We start from the raw sequence: 23,328 nt of genomic DNA, 5'->3' as shown, positions 1-23,328 counted from the left end.
TTGAAAGAGTCTCTCCTATTTTTTTTTAAAAAAAAAAAAAAAAAAAAAAAAAAAAAAAAAAAACACTACAATAAGTTTTATAGCAACTCGGAAGTTTTTTTTTTTTTACAAACTTGCACCAAACAGTGTTTTTCAGTAAAAGTTTATTTTCCCTATGAAAATAATTCTAAACTTTTTATTATAATAATAACATGTACAATATAGGATGAGATCGAGTTCTTTCTTCTTCTTCTTCTTCTCCTTCTTTTTACTTTCTATTACTACATTATAGCGGAGCTATACTAGTAATGAAAGTATTGCAATCGGTCCAAAGGTTCAAAATCGGGAAATGGTTGGAAATATCCGTTTTGGGATCCCCTGATGTCAAAAAAGCGATTTTTAGCCCATGGTCTGTATGTATGTACCAATTTTTGGACACTTTTTAATGATCCCTCATTACATGGGGAGTATTTTAAGACAGGAAATTTTCGACCAAAAATCGGCCGCCGTAGGCGGCTCAGGCTCGGGACGAAAAATTTTCATTTTTTTTTTCTTTCAAATACGTATTCCGCAAATGTAATAGAAAGTCGTGTGATGTTCACACCAGATTTTTTCCTTTCCTACTTTCCTATTTTGCAGAATAGTGCCTCCTAATAGGTAATTGATTTTTTTTTTCTGTAGATAATAATTATATTCTTATTAAATTGTAATGTTAGTTGATGTCATTGTAAAGAACAAAATAAAATTACATTCTTTGGAAAAAAAAAAAATAGATTTTAATGACATGGTAGGATTCTCACATAGGTACCTATAGTTGAGCTCTTCCACCCAACCTGGACATTACTGAAATGTCATCCATAACAGCTCGTGCTGCCCCATTACTGAAGTGTCATCCATAACAACGCGTGCTGTCCTATTACTGAAATGTCATCCATAACAGCGCGTGCTGTCCCGTCACCCGTCCACATATCAAACAAGCACAACGTTAATTAACTTCAATGATCCATCGCCCCGTCGGGAACGGGTGCATTCGAGGTGCTTTAGCCGCTAGCTGATATCTCATTAATGGCGTGCCCTCATTTTTTTTCTTATTTTTTTTTTTATGAATATTATTATTTTAATCATTATTATTATCATTTTTTATTACAGTAGAACCTCGATTATTTCAACCGGGGGTGTTGAAATGATCGAGGTTGAAATAATCACTTTCTATGATCTTTTCCTCTGATAGTTATCACTTTCCATGATCTTTTCCTTTGAAAGATAGAAAAATACAACCGATTTTGGAGTTGAAATAATAGAGAGTTGAAATAACGGAAGTTGAAATAATCGAGGTTCTACTGTATTATTATTATTACATTTATTACATTTTTTATCCCGTAACTCCGCCACTGGGAGTCTAGAGTGTGTGGCATCAGAAAGCTTAAAACATATTTATACTTTTCGTTTGCCTCGCATACCGCAGATCCCTAGTTTTACGAGCATACTATATCTCTCGGGTTTAGTATTCGTCTGGGTACCGTGTGTCGCCGAAGTTATGTCCCGGGTTTTTCAAAGAGCTCTGTCAAAAAACATCTTCAAGTAGGTACCTACATCACAAAACCACCTGAAAAATGTGTGAAAGAGTGTAAACTAGGGAATATTTAATACAAACACTTAGGGCATGGAAGGAGCACAGATTTTCTTGTTTCTGGGAATCCAAAGAATTTTCTTCTGGGTATTCGTGACCTTCTGGTGGTTCAAGTCCAAGCCATTAATATTTTCATGTAGTCCTTACTTTAAAATCCTTTCAAAACCGTGAGATAAATATGCGAGGTACATCTGTCTCAAGGAAACAGAAAGAGCCTGTCTCGCGGACACGGAAAGACCTCTGTACTACATGATGTAAGAAACTCATAATCCTTCTGGGTCTATTTCTAACTCAAGGCCGCGAAATAAATGTTCTGTGCGAAATAAATGTTCTGTGCAAACTTACGAGTAGATATATATGTATGTAAGTAGGAGCTTGAAAAATGTCAAAAAGGCTTAAAAGTTGACGAACATAAAGTCGACATGAGAGTTTTGAGACTGTAAACTAGGGGATGAAATACTTTAGCCTCAAGACTGTGAACTTGGTAGTAATATTCTTCAACCGTACCTGGAAGTCTTGAACCAAGCTTGTAAAAGGTTTAGAGGAGATCACGGTGTAAATTGGTTACATACATACACCGTACGATTGAGTCATTGAGGCAAAGGATTATTCGAACGAAGAATTCCGGTCGAAAAGATTATAGCATATGGTCGATGAGGCTCCAGCCAAGGATGAGTATTAAATAAGTAGAGTTTGGATCTAAAACCCACACCCCGAAACAATATCAGGGCTCCCTAATTTCGTTCGATCCTTCGCGGAAATAGCGACGGGATTATGATAAACAGGGAACTAATACTTCCCGGCTCGCTCTTCCCGGAAGTTTTCCGAGTCCATCCTGAATGAAGTAACATACACGGGAGTCCGGGAGTATAAGTTAAAAATGATGACCCTACCCCCAGCTCCCCGAGTTTCGTTCTAGTTCCCCGGGCTAATTTATGACTTTTTCATTTAAATTTATTAGAATTTTCGTGTTCCCCCCCCCCCGTGAACCCGAGGAATGTGGTGAAATTTTGTGCTCAAATTGAGCGAAATAATGTTGTGTATGTCGGAGCTAGTGCAGCAGGTACATACGACATACATAAGTATTTGGACATACACAGGTATAGGTACGACATACATAGTAGGACATACATAGTTACATAGGTACGACACACATACATATTTCGACATACATAGAGGTACGATATATTATACATTAATTATTTGGACATGTTTATTTAATACATCGGTACAGGGGTAAGTTTGGTCAACATATTTCAAACCCCTGTGAAGTGTTACTGTGTCATCCCAAAGGGTACTTACTGCTTGAATAAAAATATGCCTAAATAATTAAAAAGCTTGTCCAAGTCCAAACTTTGACCTCTGATTGTGTCTACACATAGTCGACGGCCGTCGATTGACGTCGACTGAAACCATACATTACCTGGACCACATAGATTCAACAACACCTCGTCGATCGACGCGGTCGACTATGTTTGGACACAACTTAATAGGAGAGGCTCGAACTCTCATCTCAGATATTATCTGGTGATAACAGACTTTGAATTGAAGTGTTGATGGACATGGTATATATATATATTTTTTTTTTTTTAGAGGTTTGACAGTGGGAGCTGTAACTGCTATGGTCTTATCGTCCCGAAATCGAAGAAAGAAGGAAGACAGGATAGGAGAAAGCCAGCCGTTCCGAGAACGAACATTATCCCAGCAGGACAAAATCCGCCCCGGGCGGGAATCGAACCCGCGGCCTAGCGCTTACAAGGCAGACGCACTACCAACTAAGCTAACTAGGCTGGGTAGTATGAAGTTTAGACGCTCGAAACCTCGAAAGATTTCAGCGAAATCGACTAATCAACAAGTGCTCGAAAATTTGGAAATAGCTGTCTGTACCCTGTACTCTGATGTTTTCTGCGTAGGTTATCCAAATTGCCACTCCCCTACTCGACAAAGTTGAAGGATAAAATGATTAGACACAAGTACCTGGTACCTATACGCCCAATGTAAATACGCTCTTGTGTACGTACCACTTACGTAGGTATCTTAACCAAATTGAAAGTCAAAAGGTTTTGAAATACCTCGCCATGTACCCAGTAGGTACCTATGTACTTCCCCGTGCACTTTTTTGTGTGGTAAATTGCGAAGTAGCTCAGGTAGGTGGTTAGGGTAGGTAGAGAGCCGTTTTTAGCCCGTCCTTCCTTTATTATTACGATAGTAATAAAAAGGTATAAGGGACGGACTATTGTATTCGCTTCGGTGTCTGTCTGTCTGTCCCCATAGAAGGACTTATCTAAACCTGGTCGACGTATATATCAAATTAAAGATCTTTTTACCAGGAACACGAAAGTGGTGGTGCAAATTTTGTCCAGAACACCAAAAAGAAGAAGAAAAAACTGGTTTTTGGGGGATTTTTTTCACATTTTCTCACACAAATGAGCTCTGATCTCAAAATTTGTCGCGACGACCTATAAACTCAAAGCAACTGGTTTTTGCGGGATTTTTTTCACATTTTCTCACACAAATGAGCTCTGATCTCGAAATTTGTCGCGACGACCTATGTACTCAAAGCGAGAAAGTTTTCGATAACACTTTAGTCGATCATTTAAGACCGGTTTTAGCGTCACCTATGTTAAGCTACGCCGAGAAAGGCCAATAAATGGATGGGTGACTTAAACATTTTATTGGGAATAAAGGGAGAACGGGCTCTAGTCTTGATTTTAAATCATTACATGAAAGTAAAATCAAAAAATCAAATCAAGAATGATAATAAACTGAATATTAAACAAATTAGGTAGGTATAGGTACTGATCGAATTTACTACGGGCTAAATAATTCCCGGAGGGACGGGCCCAGCTTGTTATATTACGGATCACGGGTAGTTAGGCACTCAGCCTTTAAAAATGTCAGGGTACTCGGACCTTTTTACTAAACAGGAACCTCGTAGTGAAAATCCCGGGCAACGGTGTACGTGACTCAGCGAAGGTATCTCTTACTCACCATCAATTACACCGTGTGACTCGCTAGTTAAAACAGCAATTCAACTCATTATCACGATCATTGTTACCGGGAGGGGGAGACGATTTTCACCTCCGGAAAACACGACGCGAAACTCACGCAAGTGAAAATCAGTGAATCAACCGATGTCAAATCTTGCATCATGCAAAAACTTTGCCGTAACCGGTTTTGCGATGGCTCTCAGAAACCCGAACTTGGATGGTAAGACAAGCGACGTGTTGAGACGAGTAAGCCGGAGATCATGGGTTCAAGTCTCAACTTGTGCTGAGTATGGTACAACAAAGAAGTACAGGGTTCCCTCAGTGATGGGATAATATTTACGAGGGTCGAGGAATAACATGAAATACCTACCTAGATATCATCCAATATATATTCAAGTAGAAAAAAAAAACATTATTTATCTATTAAGTTTATGTACACAATGTATTTTAATGTAAACTAAAACCAAGTTAGGTAGAAGATACCTAGTATAAAATATATATCAATAAAAATAATTAATCAAACATTATCAATCAATATCAATATAGGTACCTATAAACATTAGCATTAGTGCCAAGACACAAAGTTCTAAATGAATCTGACTGAAATGCTGAATTTCCCAAGAATCTGAGTAATCTGAATTTGACTGATTCAATTGAAACTGAGTACGAGCTGAGCAGCTGAGCTCACTTCCCCTCTAAATCAATCTAGACTTCGAGGGGACCCTGTTGTATATTTTTATTTTCGCCCTTGAAAACAGGGGAAATGTAATTGAATGCATTAAAAAACTTGGCAACCTATCCAATGAAGAAATAGAGGGGATATATGAGGGGAAGTTAAAGTAGGAGAAATTCTCACAGCTGAGCAGTGGAGCTGAGTTCTGAATATTGCATCAGTCGTCAGTCGATAAGAATTTTGGATTAGTCTTTCAGTCAGAGTTCAGAATTCCACCAGTGTAGAGGTAGCTGTGAATGGTTTGTGCTTTTGGCACTTAACTTTGTGATCTAAGGCATTACCGGCCGGCTAAGTTTAATTTTCTATTTAAAAAAAAGTAGTGATTAAGTCAAATAAATTCAACAAAATGGAAGTTTTACCAAATCCTGTAGTTTTTGCTAATAATTATGAAGGTAAGATTTTAAAAAAATGTCAAACCAGGGGTTCGAACTGCAATTGTTTAAAAAAAAGTTGCTGAAATTAATTTAAATATAGTTTGAATTCATAAACCAACTTAATCTATCTTAAAAATATTACATAATTCTTCAAACAGAACGAAATACAAAGCAAAACTAGGTGTGAGATTTTTTCTCTACACGCGTGTACTGACGTTCGGATTTTTAACGCGTGTACTCACGGGTTAATACCTAATTGTATGTTATCTTTGAACTTGTAAGTTCTCACTACAGCATAGTTGCAGGGTTAACTCTCTAGTTTTTCGTCTGAAAGGGATGAGATGAGTGGTATGAATGTCTAATTAATACGAACCCCGATCCCGAAACAAGAAACACAATTTGGGATTGAAACCCCCTAACGGGAAGGCGGAAACAGAGAGGTTTTTTGAGTTGCAAGAGCTCAAGTGTTTTTGCCTCTCTTCCTGTGCTTTGCCAACGTTACGCAGGAAAGTGGGATCTTTGGGTTATTGAAGTTGACATCGCGGTGGTGATGCACGCGGGACGACATGTGTCAGGAAATTAGACGAGAAAGGAGGAGTCATGAGATGAGACGAAACAGGACGTGTCAGAAGATGAGATGAAACAGGACCTTGGGATTTTTTTTTTTCTAGGAGACGAAACAAAATAAATTTCTCATCTCTTCGTGCATCACTATCGCATACAACACGTAGACCTGTATACATAGGTATGTGTGAGACTTTTCAGAGCCGACCAATGCACAAAAAGCCCACTCCGAGGCTAAGGGCAAACAAACCTAAAGGATGGGTTAAGCTACTACGAATCTACGAGGGCCGCCCTTAGACCTGGTAAAGGACCCAAAAGAGGACTCCAAAGACTTCACGGGGAAAAATCTGATGAGCAAGCTCCCCACGTAAACGTGTTTGCCAAAATTCAATCAAAAACTGGGCCGACTGCCCGCGGGGGTTCTAACAAAACAAATAGTAAGGTAGGTACCTATGTAGGTACTCCATAGAGAGGTATAGCAAGGTGAAAGAGATGGGAAAAACAAAATAAATTTCTCATCTCTTCGTGCATCACTATCGCATACAACACGTAGACCTGTATACATAGGTATGTGTGAGACTTTTCAGGGTTGACCCATGCACAAAAAGCCCACTCCGAGGCTTAGGTGTAAGGGCAAACAAACCTAAAAGAAGGGTTAATTTTTTTTTTTTTTTTTAAGAGGTTTGACAGAAGGAACTGTAACTGCTATGGTCTTGGAAATCGAAGAGAGAAGGAAGACAGGATAGGAGAAAGCCAGCCGTTCCGAGAACGAACATTATCCCATCAGGATAAAAGAAGAGAGAAGGAAGACAGGATAGGAGAAAGCCAGCCGTTCCGAGAACGAACATTATCCCAGCAGGATAAAATCCGCCGCGGGCGGGAATCGAACCCGCGGCCTAGCGCTTACGAGGCAGACGCACTACCAACTAAGCTAACTAGGCTGGCAGGATGGGTTAAGATTCTACGAATCTACGAGGGCCGCTCTTAGACCTGGTAAAGGACCCAAAAGAGGACTCCAAAGACCTCACGGGGAAAAATCTGATGAGCAAGCTCCCCACGTAAACGTGTTTGCCAAAATTTAATCAACAAGCTGGGTCCGTACCTCCGGGAATTTTTTAGCCCGTAGTTTATTCGATCGTGGTTAAAGAATACCTATGTACCTACCTACGGCTTAATGGTTTTCTGGACAAAATTTGCACCACCATTTTCGTGATCCTGGTAAAAAGACCTTTAATTTGATATATAGGTCGACTAGGTTTGGATAAGTCCTTCTATGGGGACAGACTGACTGACTGACTGACTGACGGACAGACTGACAGACAGACAGACACCGAAGCGAATACAATAGTCCGTCCCTTATACCTTTTTATTACTATTGTAATAATAAAGGGAGGACGGACTAAAAACTGGGCCGACTGCCCACGGGAGGTTCTAACAAAACAAATAGTAAGGTATGTAGCTACTCCATAGAGAGGCATAGCAAGGTGAAAGAGATGGAAAATCGCAAAATTGAAACTACAAGGTATAGCCTCCATGACAAAATGAAATTTGAAACTTACAGCTGTGGTCTGGTAGCTGCGGTAGGCTTAAAATTCAACGCGTTAACCTGAAATAACCTTAAATAGAACGTTAACCTTAAATACAACGGACGAGGCTAATAATAAGAGAATTTTTTTTTTTTTTTTAAATATCCCATTTTCTCCCCATATCCCATTTTTCCTTTTGATATCTTTGCTATAGAAACCTGATCCTAACTTAGATATTTGGAGGGGGGGAAATGGGAAAAAAATATACCCAAAGAATTTTCATCCCTTTTTTTGGTGTGCTTTTTATTTGTTTTTATGGGAGATAAAAAGATTTTTGACCCAAAAAAAAGTAGGGAATATTGTTTTTCCCTTAGCCTTGTCTGGAAATCAATAGGGATACAGCATCTGTTGTCAACCCAAGCATATCTACATAATTCTTATTTTGGCCATGGGGGAAAGATGGCCTGTCTGGGGACTTTTGTCGTGATTATATCGAGATATCAGTTTTATTTTTTAGGGTATAGGGTTAGCCTAGTCGTAACGCGCTCGTTCTCAGAGGGTCCTGGTTTTTAAGCCCACTATTCTTCGTAGAAAGAAGAAGACGAAGAAGAAAAAAAAGAAGAATAAGGAGGAGAAGAAAAAGAAGAAGAAAGAAAAAAGAAGAAGAAAGAGAAAAGGAGGAGAAGAAGGAAGAAGAAGAAGAATAAAAACTAGGTAACTTCATGATAATACTTCTACTTCTCATACGAGTATGTAGGGAAAAAGTTGGAACTTTTCCTGCCGCATCTGGGGGTAGGAGAAGAAGAAGAAGGAAGAAGAAGGAAAAAAAAGAAGAAAGAGGAAGAAGAAGAAGAAGAGAAAGAAGAATAAGAAGAAGATGTCGACGACGACGACGACGACGACGACGACAACGAAGACGAAGAAGAAAGCACTTGTATTTCAATTAAATATTTCAACGAGGTACCTACTTTCCAGTGCTCTCGTGTTGACCTAGAATTAGAACCTGACTATTGTGTGATTTGTGTGTCTTCTCTTCCATTTGATGAGGGACACTTCAACTCCAGCGCTCGTAGAGTCAACACCTCTCTCGCGATTAGGAAGGAAAGTAATGTAATCGGGTCAAATTTTCGATGGTCAGTTTTTAGTGCCAAAACACGTTTTGAGGTCCCTGGAGCCTAAATCCCATGTTTGGTCCGTGTGTCTGTCTGTCTGTCTGTCTGTCTGTAAACAAAATATCTCGAGAAAGGTAAGAGCTAGAGACTTGAAATTTGGCATCCAGCTGTCAAATGTGACAAGGATGCGACACGAAACTTGTTTGGTTAAGATCGGTGCAACGCTTGGCGGCATTTTGCCGCCCGTGTGTCTGTCTGTCTGTAAACAAAATATCTCGAGAACGGTAAGAGCTAGAGACTTGAAATTTGGCATGCAGCTGTCAAATGTGAAGATGGTTAAGATCGGTGCAACGCTTGGTGGCATTTTGCCGCTTTTTGCGGTTTTTGGTGTAATTTAACAATATCTCGGGAATGGTATGAGCTAGAGACTTGAAATTTGGTATGTAGTCCACAAATGTGACAAAGATGCAACACAAACCGTTTGGTTAAGATAGGTGCTGCGGTTGGCAGTATTTTGACCGCATGAGCTAGAGACTTGAAATTTGGTATGTAGTCCACAAATGTGACAAGGATGCAACACAAACCGTTTGGTTAAGATAGGTGCTGCGGTTGGCAGTATTTTGACCGGTTTTCGACCGTAAACAAAATATCTCGAGAACGGTAAGAGCTAGAGACTTGAAATTTGGCATGCAGCTGTCAAATGTGACAAGGATGCGACACGAAACTTCTGGTTAAGATTGGTGCAACGCTTGGCGGCATTTTGCCGCTTTTTGGTGGTTTTCGAACGTTTTTTGGCGGTTTTCAGCCATACTGACTAAAAGGTTAGAGATATTGTAAAAGTTACAATAGAACAACACCCAAATAAGCATCATTCAATAGGATAAGGAAAGTCGTGTGATGTTCACACCAGATTTTTGTTATTTCTAAAAATATTGACGCGGTTCGTCTACAGATACCATTTAAGTGATAAAAAAGTCGCAATTTGGATGTATCCATATGGATACAGTGTCTTTAATGTGACCTTATCCATCATTCAATAGGATAAGGAAAGTCGTGTGATGTTCACACCAGATTTTTGTTATTTCTAAAAATATTGACGCGGTTCGTCTACAGATGCCATTAAAGTGATAAAAAAAGTCGCAATTTGGATGTATCCATGCATCATTCAATAGGATAAGGAAAGTCGTGTGATGTTCACACCAGATTTTTGTTATTTCTAAAAATATTGACGCGGTTCGTCTACAGGTGCCATTAAAGTGATAAAAAAGTCGCAATTTGGATGTATCCATATGGATACAGTGTCTTTAATGTGACCTTATGTTACTCACCTAGAAAGGTACAAGTGAGCTGACTCAAAGCCACACTCATTATGCTTTTCGTATGAGTAGCTGCCATGGCTACACAACTCAGACTCTTCTTTCCATCAAATAACCACAGCCGGATGCTATTATCCTTAGAGCCGGACAGAAGTAGGTTCCTATTGGCCAAGGAGGTGGCTAGAGTGAGGACAAAGTCCGTATGCCCCGATACTAGGGTGCAGCTCATGTCCTTGCGGGCGTACAACTGAAGGTGTGGGGTGTTCGATGCCACGACGATGTGGGAATCTTCTTCGCCTGTGAGGAAAGAGGAAAACATTCAAATCTTTACTATCTTTGGCATGCTACGACACAGACCACACGAGTCTAATGTAGCCGTTGTTTCATTGCTACAAAATAAAAACGGCGATGAAACACTCATAAAAAAAACATCCATCCATCCACTTATTGCCCTATCTCTAGAAGTCCAACACCTAGAAAGCTGAAATTTGGTAGGAATATTCCAAAATATGTTTCAGATGTGCAACAAAAGAGGATTTTGCCGAAATCTCAGACAACCTGTTAGTAGAAAGTGGCGAAGCTCAGCCAACCTGCTAGGAGAAATAAGGAGCTAACTTAGGCAAGGGCTCATAATGAATCATTAAATACAACACAACAATGCAGTTCTTTGTGTTATTATGTCACAAGTACTGCATACATTCGCTTCACACTGCTTCGCACAATACGAACTAGCGGCGAGCTCAATCCATGCTGAGAAAATGGAAAATACATTTCAAGTAAACAAATAATAATATTGAAAACGAAAAGACTTATTTAGACGAGGAGGATTCAGCTTTAAGTTTAGTGTGCATGCGAACGAAATGGTACAATAAGAAATAAAATAAAAAGCAAACTCCGTGACCGAGTGGGTATCACACTCGACTTGGACGTCGGAGGTACCGGGTTCGATTTTTTTTCGGCTCCGTGCTTGGAGTTCGGGGTACAGTCAGCCTCGTGGGGACAATTGAGTAGCTACTCTATCAAGTAGCGACCAGTGGGGCATTACAAGTCAAAGAACCAGAAATAATTCATGATTGATTTGAAGTAAAATAAATAAATAATAATACTAAGTGGTATGTATTTGAATCTGCCTCTCTCAGACTCAGATGATTCTTCAAACTTACCTATTTTGTACTCTGCTAAGGTCTGCAATCAAGGTAGTTTGGAAGCCCAATGCTATAACTATTCCATTGATACATCCCTGATGTCTCCTTTTTGCCCAAATTTCAAAATTTGCCTTTTTCAGCAAAATTCTAGCAAAAGTTCCCCCTACAGAGTGTAATGGAAAGTTAAATTCCCATGCTTTGCCGTAGTGACAAGATTAAATGTAACCTGCTATCCGCTATCTTTTTATATTGGTCCTTTTTTTTCACATAGGTTTTCTATAGCGGACACAACAAAAGGCTGCTATGCTCCAATAGGTAAAAATTTACCCACAATCATAACCGCGCTGGTTTCATAGTAGTGGAGAAGCGACTTTTCCCCGCCCGCGAGGACGAACGTTTTCCCGCCCGATTTCGACTCTGTCTCATTGCTCAAATGAAACACAGCACACGTTTCAAGACTCTCGTAGGCCGGGTAACTCCTGAGCTGTTTCCTTGACGACAGGTCCCAAGTGAAGAGCACTTTATCTCGGCCACAGCTGAAATGGAACGAAGAGGCCAATGGTTAAGTAAGTAGTTAATTCAAATTTAGCCCATCACAAGTACAATGTACATACTTGGACTTTAAGTAGCGTGTCTAAAACATTAGCGTGATAGCTAAAGTTTGTGTCAACTGAGGAGGAATCAGCCAATAAATCTCCAATTTAGAGAGGGCAATGGTTAAGAAGATAATTTAAATTCAATCAATATACATGACACTTCTTTCGAAGAAAAAGGATATTTCAGTCCCATGCTGGCACTCTAAATAAATTACATATTTTAAAAATAGTAATAGTAGTAGCATAAGCTCAAAGACATGACATTTTGGAACCTATAATACAGCGGACTTTTTTATTTTTTGCTTCAAATAAGATCATTGTGATGTTATAGGAATGCTTCGTCTACATATTACACAATTATTACTAATACATATAAATATCTTCTTCAAAGGTAATTTTTAGTTTATTTTGACAGATAAAAAATTGAATCAAGATTTCCCTCATATTCATTTTAGGGGAATTGAAACAATTTTGTTTAGAAAAAAAAAAGTTTTGTTGGGGGAGGATTGTATCAATGGAGCAGAAAGAAACATAAGAACCTCTTATGTCCACGGAGCACGTTCAATAGTTTAAGTCCTCCTGTGGTACTCCAAACCTTCACTGTCTTATCCAGTGATCCAGATGCTAGAAGCTTGTCATTTGGGGACACCGTAACACAGTTAATGTCCTTCTCATGTCCTATTTCCGTACTCTGGATGTCGAGTGGCTGTGGGGAATCATCCTTGGAGGTGGGGCTCAACTTCTTGGGAAACTTCCACAGTTTGATTGTCGTGTCTTGACTGGCAGACACTGGGAAATAGGATAAGTATAAGAAAGATAAAAATAAATTATTTTTTGAAGGTTTGATAGAGGGAACTATAACGGCCAAGGCCTTATCGTCCTGGAAGCGAAGAGAGGAGGACAGGATACCAGAAAGCCAGTCGTTCCGAGAACGAATCTTATCCGTTCAGGATATAATCCTCCCCGGCCGGAAATCGAACCCACGACCTAGTGCTTACAAGGCAGACGCACTACCTTCCAAGCGGGTTCAATTCACGCCCGGGTTTAGTCGATCAACGAGATGAATCTACGTTGTCGAGGCCGTGTGGACTGATCAGTCGTGGCCGGTCGACTATGTGTGGACACTGGACACACCTTAACCCTTATCCTGGCAGAGATTTTTTTCGTCTTTTTTTGACGTAATTCTTCATGTGAGTCTGGAGTATTTTGTGTGAACATCTCGAGGTTCAAACTTATACAGAGTGGTTCGTCAGAAAGATCACTAAAAAACATGTACACTAAACTTTATTAATTCATTTGATCTTGCAATACTTTATTTGGGTTCTAGGTGATATTGATTGACTGCAGAGGAGATGGACCCCTTCACCTTGCACTAAGGCTGGGTCTATAACTCAAATTAATTAAATTAAATTGGTCCCAAGGGCAAGGAAAACCTAGACCCTTGACAAATGGAGTGTGCCTGAAGACATGTGATGTGTTCCAATCCACTTGACCCAATGTTCATCTTCATGGGCATAAAAAAAGTGTACAGACTTACCTTACTACTCCCTGTGTAGCTTTCAAGTTATGTGTACAAGCATGATGTTGCAAAATCCACAGTCGGACACTTGAGTCTGAGCCTCCAGAAGCTAAGATACATCCTTAGACCCTTGACAAATGGAGTGTGCCTGAAGACATGTGATGTGTTCCAATCCACTCGACCCAATGTTAATCTTCATGGCATAAAAAAAGTGTACAGACTTACCTTACTACTCCCTGTGTAGCTTTCAAGTTATGTGTACAAGCATGATGTTGCAATATCCACAGTCGGACACTTGAGTCTGAGCCTCCAGAAGCTAAGATACATCCCCTCAACTTCTTGGGAAACTTCCACAGTTTGATTGTCGTGTCTTGACTGGCAGACACTGGGAAATAGGATAAGTATAAGAAAGATAAAACTAAATTATTGTTTGAAGGTTTGATAGAGGGAACTATAACGGCCAAGGCCTTATCGTCCTGGGAGCGAAGAGAGGAGGACAGGATACCAGAAAGCCAGTCGTTCCGAGAACGAATCTTATCCGCTCAGGATATAATCCTCCCCGGGCGGGAATCGAACCCACGACCTAGCGCTTACAAAGCAGACGCACTACCTTCCAAGCGGGTTCAATTCACGCCCGGAACCTTTGTGAATGGACTTCCAAGACTTCTGAAGCTCTCCATCTGAAAAGTAATACAGATAATTCAGTGATAAAAGCTTTGTGAATAGAGATATAGTAGGTAATACTTAGGAGTTTTAAAGATGAAGTACTATTTTTAGTGAACTTCTCAGTCATTAAGTCAGATCCTAATATAATTATGTAACTCACACTTCAACTGCCTATAGGAAGTTAGGATCTAACTCATTGATTACCTACTTACTTACAACATGGCCCACAAAAAAAAAAAAAGAAAAAAAAATCAATAGTTTTGTTTCTCAAGTACCTATCAACATCCTTCATACTCTCATTCACAAAAAGCCCACTCTGAGGGTTAGGTGTAGGGGTCACTGCCCCAAGGGATGAGTTAAGCTTATACGAATCTACAATCCTTCATACTTACTTCTCCAATCCCACAACTTCAAGAACAAGCGGAAACCATTGACAACTTTGACAAGTACGAGACATACTTCTCCTACTCTTGCGACATCAAGTTTGTCAAACCCCATGCTGTACTTGCTATCAATCGCGGGGAATCCAACAAAGTCCTTTCTGTCAATGTCAAACTGAATGAATGGCTCCAGAACAAACTGTTTGAGTTTTGCAAACAGAAATGGCTCTCACAAGGTTCCTATTCACCAAACCGAGCTCGACTGTTTGAACTTAGCTTCCAGGATTCTTTCAAACGTCTTATCAAACCATTCATTGTGCGATCTATTCGCACCCAGCTTAACCAAACCGCTGAGATCGCCTCCATTCAAGTATTCGCTAGTAATCTGAAGCAACTTCTACTCGTACCCCCTATGCATGGAGCTGTCATCATGGCTATAGACCCAGGATATTCCCATGGCTGCAAGGTTGCCGTTATTGACATAAACGGCAACGTTCTCGTCACAGATACTTTGTATATCAAATTCAACAAACAACCTGACAGAAAGAACTCCATGCCAAGTGACAAAGATGCAACCAACTCATGAACTTACTTCAACAGTTCCTCCAGTGTAGAAGGCTCCATGCTCTGCCTCGGGAACAAATCTGAAAGACAAAAAATAATGTCAATTTTCAGCAATATTATTTCACATCCCAAATAAAGGAAAGTGGTGTGTTTTTCTTTTCTCTGAGAGTGGGAGTGAAACGGAAGGACTGGGGAGTGCAGTCTAATTGTGGATGAAACATACTACATATCAACTTCAAGAGACCACTTCTATGTGCAGTTACAAGAGAATCACTATCAACAGCTACTGTGAATGTCAATATATCATCAGTGTCTTCCTCGAGAGGTTGTGAGGGAATAGAATGATCTACGGCACCCGTGCCAATGGAGAGTACTTTGATGTTGTTGCCACATTGGCACAGAAGGTGAGTACCATCAGGGGACCACTAGGGAAATTAACAAATGAACATTTAGATTAATATTAGGTACATAGGTAATATTCCATTATCCATTAGCTTATTAAATTTTTTCCTGATTAACTTCACTTACTCTGTGTATTTCAGGTCCTCTCACCTTTTGAGTAAGTAAGGTACTTACACTTCTTTCTGCTTTATTAAACTCATGATATCATTGCTGTTGTAGTTCAAACCAAATTGATTGGATTATGGTTTGTGCAGCTCATGCAGTTGTGGCAAGTGGAAGTAATTGGTATCTAATACAAAAATAGAGATTTCACAATATCACTATGGTAATGGGTGGTTTCTAGATTTCAGCACAATCTAAAACTAAATTTGTAGTACTTTGTCTGCTGATATTTTAGAAATTTTGAGTATTTTGACAATTTTTTATTTTTTTTCGCAATCGCAACCACATTGGATTTATTTATTTTCAAATTTAAAAAATCCCGCGCTCCAAAAAAAACACGTGCTTTTCCAGCAAGGCTGAAATGGAAACAAATTTTGACAGTGACAGTATTAAGAAGGAGAAGGAAACTGATCAGGATTCTCTGAGGGTTGATCAAGAGATAAATGTCTCAAAGCCATCTGTGAAATCCAACACAGTTAAATCTGATAAAATAAAACAAGTGAAATCTGAACCCATTGAAATTGAAGATGTCCAAACAGGAACACACACACACACACACACACACACACACACACACACACACACACACACACACTATACGGTAGATCTGACAGACGGAGCTGATTAGGTGTACTTCTGAGTTCTGAGGTCTACCTGATAGTGAGTGGCTGGCCATAGAGTTTGATTTTCAATCCACTATTTTCGTTTTTCCCCCCTCAGGTGCATCCATCTACAGTTGTAGTGCGGAAGCCAAGAAAGAATTTCCCGATCTAGATCCGAATGTAGTGAGTGCCATATCTCTGGCCAGACGTCTTCAGGATCCTCTATCAGAACTGGTCAAAATAGAACCCAAACATTTAGGCGTCGGGATGTACCAGCATGATGTACCTGAGAAACAGCTTACGTCTACATTGAACGAGGTAAAACAGATCAGTTGCGCTTACTTGGTGATGTTTCAAAGTCATAGAGCAGGAAAAACGAGGACCAACGGAATTTTTCTTTTTCTTCTACGACTTCTAGATACCGAGATAAATCGATCTAAAAAATACCGGTAAATCGTGAAGTTTGACGTCACGGGCTACGCTCCCGTAGACGATGACATCATAATTCATGACTCCCGCTTCGTTTGTTTGTGCGCAAGCGTTTCTGCGCATTTTGACGTGAAATCTGACGTCACGACTCTTTGAACTTTTTCATTAGAACGGCAATTAAAAATTGAATTTTCGACCTTTCAAAGTTACTTTTTCGGAGTTTTGACCTCAGATTTGGATTTTTCACAACTTTTTATGTAGGAATCGACCTTATATTAAAAATATTTTCCCAATTGCAGCTCCTCCATTTAGAGTCTTTAGACACTTAAAAAATGTATTACTTTACCCGCCTAAGAAACAGCTTACGTCTACATTGAACTAGATAAACTTTAGAATAGATTATACCTTGTTTATACCGCCAGCATAGGACTGAAAAGTTCCTTTTGGAATCGACCTTATATTAAAAATATTTTCCCAATTGCAGCTCCTCCATTTAGAGTCTTTAGACACTTAAAAAATGTATTACTTTACCCACCTAAGAAACAGCTTACGTCTACATTGAACTAGATAAACTTTAGAATAGATTATACCTACCTTGTTTATGCTGCCAGCATAGGACTGAAAAGTTCCTTTACTCTCGTAATCTAACCCGAAGGCGAAAAAAAAAAAGGAAAACAGGATTTGAGGAAGCCAGCCATTCCGAGAAAGAACCTTATCTGTTTGGGATAAAATCCGCCCCGGGTGGGAATTGAACCCGCGACCTAGCGTTTTTGTAAGCTAACTAGGCTGACTATGTATTACTCAAAGTCTTTAAACACCTAGTTAGCCTGTCTTGTAAGCGCTAGACCGATACAGAAATTAACCACTGACTACCTGTGATTTTCAAATATTTTTCTTGCCCATAAGCATACGTTGTATGTATCTATCTACTGTACCACGCTGAGAAAGGAGAAAGTTACAACATCCAAAAGTGTTGGTAGTAGAGGTGTATACAACGGAGAAGTTACAAAAAGTGGTATGTAACTATGTACATATTTTTTTCCCCAATTTTAATTGCGGTCCACAGGTAGTTTCCGAATGCGTTTCATTTGTGGGCGTGGACATCAACTGCGCCTCTCAAGCCATGTTGAGACGTCTGGCAGGATTGACGGACGCAACTGCGGCCAACATTGTGAAATATAGAACCGAGAGTGGCGGCTTCAAATGTCGCGAGGATTTGAGGAAAGTTAAAGGTAAGTAATAGTTTTTTTATTATTATTTTTTTATTCATATACCTAAGCTTTATTTTTTATTTATATCTTGGTGAGGAATAGAATTTACCTTGTTTATAAAATAGACCTGAATAATCCCGTCACCCCAACAAACAAGAGCTGTATTTCCCTTTCGGAACCGGTTCGGCTTTGAAATCTGAATTTTTAATTTCAACACGTTGGCTGTCAAAGCATAGGTATGATGTTTACCCTCAGACCCCCACGTATAAAAACATCTCTCTTAAATGAGAGACAGGCTCTTGAATTTTTGCAATTTTTCCCTTCAAATAAGTAGCAAAATTTCAATGAAGAGACCCCTCTTTCAGCCAATGTGGTCGTGCTATTACTCCCAAAGAGGAAAAATTGGAAAAGGAAAATACAGCTAAGATCTTATGTATTTTACTGTCTAAATCAGTGTTCCCTTAACCTATGGGCCTTAAGTGGTTCACAAATCCCTTAAAATGGTTTGGAGGATTATATTTTTAAAATTGAGTTTTATTATTTTTGTTTTGGTCCAAAAGCCTTTTTTTAACGAAGGTACTTTTATTTACATATTAATCATTACAAACATAACGTTCACAACAAAGATAGGCAATTTTTCCCTTCAAATAAGTAGCAAAATTTCAATGAAGAGACCCCTCTTTCAGATAACCATTTAAAATACATAAACGTCCCGTGGCAGCCAATGTGGTCGTGCTATTACTCCCAAAGAGAAAAAATTGGAAAAAGAAAATACAGCTAAGATCTTATGTATTTTACTGTTTAAATCAGTGTTCCCTTAACCTATGGGCCTTAAGTGGTCCACAAATCCCTTAAAATGGTTTGAAGGATTATATTTTTAAAATTGAGTTTTATTATTTTCGTTTTGGTCCAAAAGCCTTTTTTTACGAAGGTACTTTTATTTATTAATAATTACAAACATAACGTTCACAACAAAGGTAAAAATTAAAAGTAGCAATGCAGCCCTTTCAGAATATTGCTGGTGTTGGGCTACACTATGGGCTTATCTTTTTTTGTTCTATTGTTCTAAATCAGAGGTATAATTTTACTCGATCGGTTTCAGGTATTGGGGAGAAACGGTTCGAGCAATGTGCAGGTTTCGTTCGTATTTCGTGCACCGAACAGAATAAGGGGAAGCAATACAATCCCCTTGATTCTACCTGGATACATCCTGAGGCATACGAGACTGCCCACAAGTAAGTTGATACCAAAGACCAATAAAAAAAAACCTCTCTTGGCCCGAAAAACCTGACTTGGCTCGAAAGCTGAGTGACCTTTTTCTAGTTGAAAAAAAAGCTTAAAAAGTTCGCGCTTCTCTGGACTGTAGCTTTCAGTCGAAGTTGCCCAAGATGAGATTTTCATGATATTTAGGGCATGGGACCTGAGATTAGCAAAGTCAATAACCCTTCTCCTTTTCACCAACCTCAGTGGTGTAGTGGATAACACGGTGGATATTTGAGTCCAAGTCAAGACATCGAATTTAGCGTACATATATAAGTACTTAGGCCAGCCACTCACTATCAGGTAGACCTGATAGTGTAGATTCGGACCTTTTCAGGCTTACCTGTCAGGTCCACCTGATAGTGAGTGGCTGGCCTTAGTGTAATAAGAGGGTAACGCCATTTATGTTCAACACAATAAAAATGCCTTTTTCCCTTCTTCTTTTCAGATTTGCCCGCAACGCTCGCGTGAACCTCGATGATCTCGGTAAAGACCGGTTTATAGCGGCGGTCAACTCGTACATTGGCGGCCGGAGTGCCGAGAGTTGGGCGGAAGAGTATGCCACATCTGCCACCACCATGGGTCTCATTATAGAGGCTTTCAGACAGCCACGGGATTTCGACCTGCGGAATTTCATGATATTTAGGGCATGGGACCTGAGATTAGCAAAGTCAATAACCCTTCTCCTTTTCACCAACCTCAGTGGTGTAGTGGATAACACGGTGGATATTTGAGTCCAAGTCAAGACATCGAATTTAGCGTACATATATAAGTACTTAGGCCAGCCACTCACTATCAGGTAGACCTGATAGTGTAGATTCGGACCTTTTCAGGCTTACCTGTCAGGTCCACCTGATAGTGAGTGGCTGGCCTTAGTGTAATAAGAGGGTAACGCCATTTATGTTCAACACAATAAAAATGCCTTTTTCCCTTCTTCTTTTCAGATTTGCCCGCAACGCTCGCGTGAACCTCGATGATCTCGGTAAAGACCGGTTTATAGCGGCGGTCAACTCGTACATTGGCGGCCGGAGTGCCGAGAGTTGGGCGGAAGAGTATGCCACATCTGCCACCACCATGGGTCTCATTATAGAGGCTTTCAGACTGCCACGGGATTTCGACCTGCGGAGTAAACTCTCCAAGCCATTGTTTAAGAAAGGTGAGATGTAGATTCGAGGCCCATTGACATTTGGGCAGCATAAAGCAGAAAAGAACAATCCATGAAGGGAATTATGAATTGGGGCACGGTTAGCCAAGTGGTAACGCTCTTGCTTGCCATGCAGAAGGTCCCGGGTTCGATGCCCACCATCAGCAAAAATTTGTACTATTTTTCGATTGCAAATATTTCAACGGGTTACTTTTTGGTGTCAAAAGGAAGGACTGGGGAGTGCAGTCTAATTGTGGATGAAACATACTACGTAAGTACTTAGTACACCAGGACAGAAATAAATTAGGTAAGCTGGAGCTTACCTAATTGGCTGATGCCACTAGGTCCTCTCACCTTTTGAGTAAGTAAGGTACTTACACTTCTTTCTGCTTTATTAAACTCATGATATCATTGCTGTTGTAGTTCAAACTAAATTGATTGGATTATGGTTTGTGCAGCGCATGCAGTTGCGGCAGGTGGAAGTAATTGGTATCTAATCCAGAAGTAGAGATTTCACAATATCACTATGGTAAGGGAAGGGGTGGTTTCTAGATTTCAGCACAATCTAAAACTAAATTTGTAGCACAGTGTGCTGAGTGCTGATAGGTATTTTAGAAGTTTTCACAATTTTTGAATTTTTTCGCAATCGCAACCACATTGGAATTGGATTGGATTTATTTTCAAATTTAAAAAATCCCGCGCTCCAAAAAAACACGTGCTTTTCCAAAAATGTTGCCACTACAAAAAAAAAGATTTTATTATTTTTTTTTTTAAAAAAGATTTTAAAAATTAATTTAAATTTATTAAATAGGTACCTAAAAAAATGAGTAAAATTAGGAACATGAATTAAATTCTCATATCCTGATATTTTCCATGTCATCATCAACCTCCATGGTCATCATTCATTTTTTAGGTCCAGTTTGAAATTTAAATTTTCTAGTGTTGGCACCACTTTTTAAGATAAACAAAAATTTAACCGCGGGAATTCAAATATTTTTTAAAAACAGCTGTGACGGTTTATAGGTGTTTTTTGAGCAATGAGCAATGATTGCATATTGAAATGAACTTTGCTTTGTGCTTTCGTGCTTTCTGCCTTTGTAGTCCAAGCCATTGTTTAAGAAAGGTGAGATGTAGATTCGAGGCCCATTGACATTTGGGCAGCATAAAGCAGAAAAGAACAATCCATGAAAGGAATTATGAATTGGGGCACGGTTAGCCCAGTGGTAACGCTCTTGCTTGCCATGCAGAAGGTCCCGGGTTCGATGTCCACCATCAGCAAAAATTTGTACTAGTTTTTCGCAAATATTTCAACGGGTTACTTTCTGGTGTCCTCGTGTTGACCCAGCACCTAAATGGGAAGTATTGTGTCTCTTCTTGCCCATCTGATGAGAGGCATACTACGGGATGGGCATGCTACGACACAGACCACATGCGTCTAATGTATCAGTTGTTTCAACACTCATCTTAAAAAAAGAGGAAAAAAAAAGTTAACCCTTTCACTCCCGCGTCCCTCAGGTATTCAAAGTCTGGACAACATCACTAGCGGCACGGTAGGTACCCCCCTTGAAAAAAAAGGGGCTTAATCTGGCTCAGAAGTGCCGCTGGAAAAACTAAGGCAAAATATGCTCAACCAAAAAATAAAACAATGTTAACCCTTTCACACCCGCGTCAGGTATTCAAAGTCTGGACGACATCGCCAGCGGCACGGTGCTGACGGGCAAAGTGGACAATGTGACTCACTTCGGCTGTTTCGTGGACATAGGACTGGAACGGGCAGGCCTCATCCACATTTCCAAACTGAAGACCGTCACGCTCAAACTCAACGATAAGGTGACTATACCTCAGCAGTTGCTGAATTTATTGGGGTCTTGGCCTTGAGCTTGGGCACATTTTTCAAATGGGTAGAGCTTACAAATACTTTATGTATATTGGATATAAGATATAAGGTATAGGATTACTCTTTTGATGTTTATTTAAAACTTATATAAGTACCTCTGAATTTATTGGGGTCTTGGCCTTGAGCTTGGGCACATTTTTCAAATGGGTAGAGCTTACAAATACTTTATGTATATTGGATATAAGGTATAGGATTACTCTTTTGATGTTTATTTAAAACTTATATAAGTACCTATGACCAACCTCAGTGGTGTAGTGGTTAGCGCAGTGGACTTCGGATCTGGAGGTTGGTGGTTCGAGTCCAAGTCAAGCCATAAAATTTAGCGTAGTGCATTAAGCAGGGAACGACATTTGTGACAAGCATTTACCTATGCTTAACACAATTAAAATTCCTTTATATAAGTACCTATGTATTGTGCCTGTAATGACCACCAAATAAAGGTTTATTTATTTATTTATAAGTACCTATGTATTGTGCCAATAGTAACCAGTAACCACCAAATAAAGGTTTATTTATATTTATTTAAGGTGACGGTGAAAGTGTTGGATGTGGACAAGGCTCGGAAACGCGTGGGATTGGAACTGGTGGAGGTGCTGTCCTGAATATGAATATCCAAGGTGGATGTGAATAGAGGTAAGTGAAGCACTGAAGCAGTGATAACTATACAAAAAGATATAAAGTAGAATAGAACATACCCTGCTTATACTGCCAGAATGAGACTGAAAAGTCCCTTTACTCTCGCAGTCTAAGCAAGGTCTTTTGTATTTGGTACAATATTTTTAAAATTAAATTACACATTTTTAAATAGATCCTTGCTTTTCTTAGTTGATTTCTTATAATATGTTCTTCGTATAAGTTTTCAAGTTCATGTGCTTGTTAGGCCAGTCACTCACCATCAGGTAGACCTCATAGGCTGACCTGATCAGGTAGACCTGACAGGCTGACCTGATCAGGTGTATCTTTCAGGTCTTGATAGTGAGTGTCTGGCCTTACGCTTTGACCATTTTTCTTTCATTATCATGATCCTGTAGGGGAGCTTGTGTTCATTGATCGGCTTATTGTACTCTTCTTATTTCTTCACATTGACTGGGAAGTTGTTTTATTTATTCGACTTGGAATTTGTTGGT

General features: G+C 39.6%; 2 protein-coding genes across 2 annotated transcripts; one reads left to right on the top strand and one right to left on the bottom strand.

Moving 5' to 3' along the window:
- Positions 1 to 7,871: 7,871 nt before the first annotated feature.
- Positions 7,872 to 13,604, bottom strand: LOC103508413 (transducin beta-like protein 3). The gene is made up of 5 exons (XM_008472957.1): positions 13,544 to 13,604; positions 12,505 to 12,754; positions 11,697 to 11,905; positions 10,237 to 10,521; positions 7,872 to 7,876 (listed from the first exon to the last, which is right to left on the bottom strand). The coding sequence occupies exons 1-5, from the start codon at positions 13,602 to 13,604 to the stop codon at positions 7,872 to 7,874; spliced, it is 810 nt and encodes a 269-aa protein (XP_008471179.1).
- A 960-nt stretch (positions 13,605 to 14,564) lies between these two features.
- LOC103508412 (uncharacterized protein NMA0194-like) lies at positions 14,565 to 23,328 on the top strand (the record flags this gene model as incomplete). The annotated part of the gene is made up of 10 exons (XM_026823028.1): positions 14,565 to 15,101; positions 15,637 to 15,653; positions 15,716 to 15,774; positions 16,379 to 16,578; positions 17,756 to 17,921; positions 19,003 to 19,135; positions 19,609 to 19,830; positions 20,105 to 20,316; positions 21,977 to 22,134; positions 22,729 to 23,328. Coding segments are annotated over 10 exons (1,779 nt in total), but the record flags the coding sequence as incomplete, so codon positions are not given.

Source organism: Diaphorina citri, unplaced genomic scaffold, assembly GCF_000475195.1.
Source record: "Diaphorina citri unplaced genomic scaffold, Diaci psyllid genome assembly version 1.1 scaffold397, whole genome shotgun sequence".
NCBI classification, from domain to species: domain Eukaryota; kingdom Metazoa; phylum Arthropoda; class Insecta; order Hemiptera; family Psyllidae; genus Diaphorina; species Diaphorina citri.
Note: the sequence above shows the minus strand (reverse complement) of the source record. Positions and strands in the feature narration are given on the sequence as shown.

Bases quoted from the DNA above. Each gene is read 5' to 3' on its own strand.
- LOC103508413 (XM_008472957.1), bottom strand. From the start codon at position 13,604: ATGTATCTTAGCTTCTGGAGGCTCAGACTCAAGTGTCCGACTGTGGAT. The intron at 11,906-12,504 runs GTTCTTATGTTT...GTTCCATTTCAG, and splicing joins GTGCTCCGTGGACATAAGAG to CTGTGGCCGAGATAAAGTGC. The intron at 10,522-11,696 runs GTAAATTTTTAC...CTTTCCTCACAG, and splicing joins CAGCGCGGTTATGATTGTGG to GCGAAGAAGATTCCCACATC.